The sequence below is a fragment of the Loxodonta africana genome, chromosome 4 (assembly GCF_030014295.1).
Source record: "Loxodonta africana isolate mLoxAfr1 chromosome 4, mLoxAfr1.hap2, whole genome shotgun sequence".
Lineage (NCBI taxonomy): Eukaryota > Metazoa > Chordata > Mammalia > Proboscidea > Elephantidae > Loxodonta > Loxodonta africana.
In genome coordinates this window covers 134,114,024-134,121,754 of record NC_087345.1, presented here as the reverse complement: position 1 = coordinate 134,121,754, position 7,731 = coordinate 134,114,024, and the positions used below count along the sequence as shown (strand labels likewise).

The 7,731-nt window shown below is 53.4% G+C and overlaps 1 protein-coding gene across 1 annotated transcript; it reads left to right on the top strand.

Annotated features, from left to right (window-relative positions):
- Window positions 1-1,083: 1,083 nt before the first annotated feature.
- LTBR (lymphotoxin beta receptor) lies at window positions 1,084-7,182 on the top strand. The gene is made up of 10 exons (XM_064284713.1): window positions 1,084-1,372; window positions 1,510-1,606; window positions 1,924-2,049; window positions 2,129-2,281; window positions 2,643-2,739; window positions 2,938-3,023; window positions 5,206-5,313; window positions 5,600-5,625; window positions 6,228-6,453; window positions 6,817-7,182. Exons 1-10 carry the CDS (start codon window positions 1,277-1,279, stop codon window positions 7,056-7,058), a joined length of 1,257 nt encoding a protein of 418 aa, XP_064140783.1. The 5' UTR covers window positions 1,084-1,276; the 3' UTR covers window positions 7,059-7,182.
- Window positions 7,183-7,731: the final 549 nt, after the last annotated feature.

Sequence of the window (7,731 nt, the reverse complement as noted above, 5' to 3'; positions counted from 1 at the left end):
GATGTGGACAGTAAGCGGCAGGTTACAGAGAACAGTCTGCCTGAAGGCTGTGCTGGCTAGGAGAGAGGATGTTTCCCAGAGCATGAGTGAATCCTCAGGAAAGGTGGGAGTGACCCAGGAGTGCAGAACCTCAGAGGCCGGGTAAACAGGCAGAAGGAGAACAACTGCAAAGAGCTCCATAGGGCTGTTAACAGGTTGAAGGAAAATGGTAGGAAGAAAGAGGGCAGGCACCTGACTAAGCCACTCTGGAATCCTGGTCTCCTCTACATGGCACCCTGGGCCTCAGTCTTCATTCTTAAGGTGAGGGGCTAGACTGTGTAGGGTCTCAGGTCCCTGCCAATTCAAAGGGATTCAAAGGCTCATTGGTGAGGAAGCTGGGACTGAGGATTTCAGCTGCCTACCTACCTCCCCTACTCATGGGGAACTGGGTCTACACATCCTCCCCATTCTCTCACTGGAAGGGAGGGCCCCTGTGGGCAGGGGAACAGTGACCAGTGCCCACTAATGTGTGGATTGAGTTGGTTTCAGGCAGGGGGGAGGGCTGGGAAACAGGTCTGGCCCGACTGGCTTATTATCCCTCTACGCTTGTCTTCAAGGGAGGAAGACAGCCTCCCAGGCTGCCAACTGGGACTTCTTGTTCCCAAATGCAGTGTCTGAACGTCGGTCTGTGGGTGTCTGTTTGGTGCACTTTCCATGTTTCTCAGTCCCAGGCCCATCTTTGTCAGATCTGGCCCTTTGCGCCCAGGTGTCCACTGCTCTGTTTCCAACTCCATCTGTTCCCTGGTCAGCTCTGCCCCAGGGGCCCCCTCTGAGGCCTGTCTAAGGGCTGTCCCCTGGCTCTGCTGCCCCCTTCCCACCAGCTGCACCTGGCCTGTCTCCGCAGCCTCCTCTTCGGGTCAGGCTTCCGAAGAAGGGAGGCGGCCCCGGTTCCGGCGACGCTGCCCTCACATGCTTTCCCGGCCGCCTCCCCTCCCGGCTGCGTCGAGCAGCCAAGCCTGTTCCTCTTCCCGATTGCGACAGGCCGGACTCAGCTCCCAGCGCTCCCTGTCCCCGCCCCGCGGCCGGCTCACTCCACTCCCACTTCCTGAGCCCAGCGGCGGAGCCCTGGAGCCCAGGCCCGGCCGCTCCCGGCCCCCGGGGGCACGTCGGCCCCAGAGTCCTGAGTCCCGTCCCAGCCCCAGGGCTTGGGAAGCTGCCGCCACCACTGCCTAGGACTTCCCGGCCCCTCACCTTCCTCCCAGGCCTCCCCGTCTGGCTGATCGGCCAACTGGCCGCCATGCGCCTGCCTTGGGCCGCCTCCCCCCGCGGCCTGGCCTGGGGGCCACTCGTGCTGGGACTCTGCGGGATCCTGGCAGCATCCCAGCCCCAACTGGTGAGGGGGCGTTCGGATGGGGCCAGGGTGGGTGAGGGTAGGGAAGAGGGGGCTACGCTAGCCTTTCTGTAATTCCTCTGTCCTCCCAAACTGGCCTCTAAATTCTTCTCCCCCTACCTCCACTGCCCCTCGTGAAGGTGCCCCCATACCACTGGGAGAACCAGACCTGCCAGGACCAGGAAAAGGAGTTCTACCAGCCCAGTCATCAGGTCTGCTGCTCCAGGTGTCCCCCAGGTGAGATGCAATGGCTGGGGGAAGCCTGGAACAGGGAGATGGGTTACAGGGGGCTCCAACCCCCTCACTGCTGGTCTCCCAGGAACATCAGCTGGCAGAGACAGTGAGAATCACTGGCCATCCTTCATAGGTAGGCAACAAGATTTGCCATCTACACCCGGCCCCTCGCTAAGTGTTTATCTCACTGAGTGTAGCTGGAAAACTATCCAGGAGGAGGCCCAGAGAGGCTGAGGGACAACCCTGAGGTCACACAGCAAGTGGTAGAGGTGAGAGTGGAATCCTGGTCTCCTGACACTCCTGCCCCACTTGCACCCTAGGCACTTACGTCACAGTTCAGTGTAGCCGTAGCCAGGACACAGCTTGCTCCCCGTGCACCAAAAATACCTACAATGAGCACTGGAACTACCTCATCAAATGCCAGCTGTGCCGCCCCTGTGACCCGGGTAAGTAGGAGGTGCCTGGGGAGGGCTGGGATCTCCGGGAGCACAGGCCCTCTGCTGAGCTTTCTTGTCTCCCCACCAGTGATGGGCTTCGAGGAGATCAAGCCTTGCACTAGGATACAGGAGACTCAGTGCCGCTGTCAGTCAGGAATGTTCTGCGCCCAGTGGGATTCCGAGTGTACACACTGTGAGCCACTCTCTAACTGCCCGCCTGGCACTGAAGCTGAGCTTAAAGGTCAGAAGGTCACTGAGGGCAGAGGGCAAGAAGGAAGCTATCTTGAGTGGGAGCAGGGATGCATGGTGATGCCCCAGGTAGTTCTCTTTGGCATAAAATGCTTCTTCTCACTTCATGGGAGAAGGTCACAGAAGAGTTTGCAGAGAAATGGAACTGGGATAGGTGCAGGTGCTCAGGAGGGGCTCCTGTCAGCCCTGGGGAAGCTTGGGCAAATGGTAGGCATTTGGGGATGGGTCAAAGATCGGGGTGGGTGAGAGCTACAGAAGAGGGTGGACGGGTAAGGAGGAACCCATCCAGTGGGCATAAAGGGAGATTCCCTTCTGCCCACTCACCCTGGCCAGCTCTGCCTTTCTCTTGCCAGGTGAAGACAGGGAGACTGATAACAACTGTGTTCCCTGCAAGGCGGGGCACTTCCAGAACACCTCCTCCCCCATTGCCCGCTGCCAGCCCCACACGAGGTTGAGTATGCCCCTGCCCCTTCTCCCTTACCTCCTCCGACCCCCAAGAAGCCCCACCTGTTTACCTTCTCCCCACCCCTGCCCCCAACACTTGACCCCTCGGCTTACCTTGTCACTTCCAGTCCCCTATGCCCACTTGAGTTGAGGCACTGGTAAACAGGAGCATAAAGAGGTCATGGGCTTCTTTTCCCTCCATAGGTGTGAGGAGCAGGGGCTGGTGGAGGCAGCTCCAGGCACTGCTGAGAATGACACTAGCTGCAGGAATCCATCAAAGCCACGGCCAGGTGAGGGGCCAGGGCTAAGGGGCACAAGGGCAGTCCAGTTTGGAAAAATACTTTTACTTCTTTCAGTCTTTAACTCTCCTCATTTAAAAAAAAAATGAGGAAAAGATGAATCCTTCCTTCCCAAGATTGAGGGCAAGAAGAAAAGTTCCTTAAAGAGAAATCGTTGAGAATATCTAGGATAGTTTAAATAAACACACACACATGCACACACGTACACACATACACACACTTCTAAAGTTATGTATAATACATAAACCCGTTGCTGTCAAGTCAATTCTGACTCATAGCAACCCTATAGGACTGCCTATAGAACTGCCCCATATGGTTTCCAAGGAGCGCCTGGTGGGTTCGAACTGCCGACCTTATGGTTAGCAGCTGTAGCTGTTAACCACTATGCCACCAGGGTTTCCAGATATATCACTTATAAACTACATATAATATCATGCCAAAAGACACTCCCACACTGAGATGTAATTATAACTGATTATTATCATTTTGGAACACACTATCATATATAACCCATTCACTGGATTCAATACCTCTTTATTAAACTGCGTACTTTCATTGTTATAGAGATCTCACCTTTGACTCTGTGTTGGTTATTTCTGTAAACTGACTGGTTTCCTAGCCAAGTAGATGATTTCAGGATGTTTCTAATCTAATGACTGTAATCATTATTAATTGGGCAGAGTTTACTTTATTAACTTTTTTAAATTGCCAAATATTCATAATCACAGCTTCCATTTATGGAGAACTGTTGTGTCAGGTACTCTGTGAAATACTTTACATTCGCTGTTACTCCTCTTACTAATCCTTTTAAGTGGGACCTATTATTATCCTCATTGACCAGATGAGCAAACTGAGACTCAGAGGTTAAGTGACTTGTCCAGGATCACCCAGGTGGTAACTGGTGTTACTAAGACGGTACTCAGGTCTTTCTTACTCCAAGCCCAAACTATAGTGCTTGCTCACTATAGAAAATTCAGATAAGCAAAATTAAAAATCACCACAGTACCATCACCTAGCACATGTACTCTTAAAATTTTGCTGTACTATATCCTCCCAGACATTATTCTATGCATGTCAACACATTTTTAAGTGGGATCATTTTAGTGCTTTGTATAAACTGATTTTTCATTCAGCAGTGTATCATAAATATTTTTCGTGTCCTCTTATAGTTTTTCACTACCCATCAAAAACTACTAACATTTTAGAGCTGGAATTCTAGAGAATATGTAAGCTAATCCCTCATTTTGTATATGAAAAACCTGATGCCTAGGGAGGCAAAGTGACTTAAAAAGTTACACAGCTGGGCAGGAACCCAGGAGTCCTGATTCCTAGTCGAATTTCCTCCCGTGCCTCCCATTTTGTTCCCCTTTGGGCCACGGATTTAGGTGGACCAGAAAGGGTAAAACTCCTAATATGCCAATGTCCAAGTCCTCCTAATTTTCTCCAGGGTGGTTGGTGGGAATTATTGACTCCATGCTATAGGTGGCAGTGCTGACGCCCACAGAAGGACAGAAATTATCCACTGCTACAATCAGGGCCTGAGAAATTGAACTCCCAGCCTCCCCATCTCAGGTCCTCCTAGAGCCTGCCCTGAGCAAGGGGATAAAACTCTTGCAACCCCAACTCTCCCCAGCAGCCATGGGCAGAGTTCAGGAACAAGGTTCCCACCCCTGGAAACACTCGCACGAATAAAGAAGGACAACCCCAAATCCTTCCACAGAGGCCCCTCTGGAAGATATCAAGTCCATAGACATGTTGCTCTACTCTGTGGCCTGAGTCTGTTTACAACCCCGAGCTCCACCCTTCCTGTACTGTCTCCCGCCCCCACTTCCAGGCCTTTAAAACCAGCTGCACAAGCTCCTGTCCCTCACCCACAAGACTGCCCCAGCCCCTGGTCCCTAGGCAGGAGGGCGCCTGCGCCACCCCCAACATCTCCAGGATGGAGTCTCTTCTGGCTGTCAGATGGTCTCCACAAGTCTGATTAGTTCACCTTCTCTATAATTTAAGGGAAGTTTCTCTAATTCTGCCTCTAGGAACTGCAGTGGGGCTAGAAGAAAAAAAAAACTGCTCCCCCTTTCTCTGTCTGGGTTGTCCAGAGAACTGGAAAACTTCCTTAACTCCTCCCCTGCCTTTCTCGGTGTTATCATCCCCTCTTGTGTCTGCATCCCGGCAGGAACTATGTTGGTGCTGGCCGTCCTGCTGCCACTTGTCTCCCTCCTGCTCCTCACCACCATCCTCGCCTGCACCTGGAAGAGCCACCCCTCTCTCTGCAGAAAGCTGGGTAGGAAGTAGCCAGTTGCAGGCAGGGGCAGGCTGGGCCCTGTCCCCATATGGATGGGCTGGGAGGAAGGAGGAATAGTCAACTTCCCTGGTGCCAACTCTTCTGCCCCTCCCACACCCTCAAGACTCCCTGTTCTTGCCCCCAACACAGACATTATCATCATCTTCATCCAGCCCCTCATTCTGGGACCTTCTGGGACCCCAGGGTAGGGGTGGAGTGTGGAGAGTGAAAGGCTGGGATCCAAGGCTTGCCGGAAGTGCTACACTCATTTCATTTTCCATTGCAGGATCCCTGCTCAAGAGGCATCCAGAGGTAATGGGGGCAGCTGAGAAGGCAGCAAGGAGGGGCAAAGGGTGACAGGGGGAGCAAGGTGGAAGAAGGCAGAGGAAGGCAGGGAGAATGCAGACTTCATCTGTTCAACATTCATTCATTCAACTAATAATTTATTGAGCATACCATGTGCCAGGCACTGTTCTAGGCACTGGGGATACAGCAGGGAGCAAAACAAACTACTTGCCTTCCTGGAGTTTACATTCCAGTGAAACAAGAATAAAGTTAAACAAATACATATATATGTGTATGTATATACATATATACACATATAGTGGTGATAATTGCTAAATAAAGCAAGGTAGGAAATGGGGAGTGACAGTGGCAGACGATAGGATATGTTATTTTAGAGTGGACAGGGAAGGCCCCTCTGATAAGCTGATATTTGAGCGGAGACCTGAAGAAGTGAGGGAGCCAGCCATGAGGATATCTGGGGGTAAAGTGCAAAGGCCCTGGGGCAGAGAGCACAGTGAGGGGCAGAGGAGGGCAATGAGCTACCTAAGCATAGGGTAGGGTGTGGGAATTAAAGAAAGATGGCACCTGGGGCCCATGTCAGTGGTTGGTTCTCTGCCCCTCTCCTGCAGGGAGCGGAACCCAGTGCTGATGCAAGCTGGGAGCCTCAGAGAACCAACCCACATTTCCCTGACTTGGTAGAGCCACTTCTGTCCAACTCTGGAGACTTGCCCCCAGCCTCCGCTGGGCACCCAACAACCCCAGGGTTGGAGGAGGAGGTGCTACAACAGCGGAGTCCTCCGGGTCAGGCCAGGGAGCTTGAGGCTGAGCTCGGGGATCAGGGCCTGGTGGCCCACGGTGAGCCTGGGGCAGGCTGGCAGTGGGAAGGGGGTGTGCGGAAGGATGGGGAGGGAGGGATGGGTGGCAGGGAGAGAGAGTATGGGGCAGACAGAAAGGAAAAGACTAAAACAGGCAAGACAGAGACCCTGACCGCCAGCCAGTGTCACACAGCTAGAGAGAAGGGAAGAGACCCAAAAACCCAGAAACAGAAAAATACAGACCTAAAGAAACCAACAGCAATGGCAGAGAGGACAAGGAGGGAGGGGGAGAAGGCTGAAGAATAAGGGCATGCAGGACACTGGGGGCCTGATGTTGGGGGTCACACAGGGCTTCTTCCTTAGCGACCCCTCAGCCCCTCTCACTCTGCCTCCCTTCCCACAGGTACCAACGGTATTCATGTTACCGGCGGGTCTATGACTGTCACTGGCAACATCTACATCTACAATGGGCCGGTACTTGGGGGAGCACGGGGCCCTGGAGACCCCCCAGCTCCCCCAGAGCCTCCATACCCCATTCCAGAAGAGGGTCCCCCTGGCCCTCCTGGCCTCTCTACCCCCCACCAAGAAGATGGTAAAGCTTGGCACCTGGCTGAGACGGAGACACTGGGGTGCCACGCCCTCTAACAGGGTTAAGGGGCCAATTTGTCACTCATGCTTGATGGTGTCTGGGAAAAGAAGAAGAAAGGAGGCAAGGGCACCTTGTCCTCTGAGGCTGGCCTCCCTACACAGGATTCAGAGGGAACCTGCGTAGGGCCCATGAGAGGCAGAGTCCTGCAGGGCCAGGCCTCAGACACTCTCAAGAGTGGTGCCAGACACTGGCTGGGACTCTCACCACCGCCTGGCAAACCTGAGCCCTCACTGCAGACCCACCTGCCCACTGGGCTGCACCAGCTCAGCTTCAGGCCCTGACAGGGCAGATGTGCCAACTGCTGCCACATGGCACTCTACACCCTAAGCACAGAGGCCAGAGCATGGTCACTTGCAAGGACATCACCAGGACCTTTAAAGGATTTGTGGTGCTCATCCCCAAGCTTCAGAGGCCCCGCGATGGCCCACACTGTGCGTGGACTGAGGTACCCCTGATATGGAGGGGCGGGTATATGGAGGACCACCACTGCTGGCCCCCTGGAGGAGAGGAAAGGGAATCATTAAAAAAACTGGGGGGTTGGGGTAGGGTTACTCCAGGAGAGTTTTGTAGGGGGAGGAAATGGCGAGTGTATTTATAAATTGTAACTACATGCAAATAAAGAGGAGCTTGTGACCCAGATAATTTATCTTCTTGAGATTTATGTAGAAA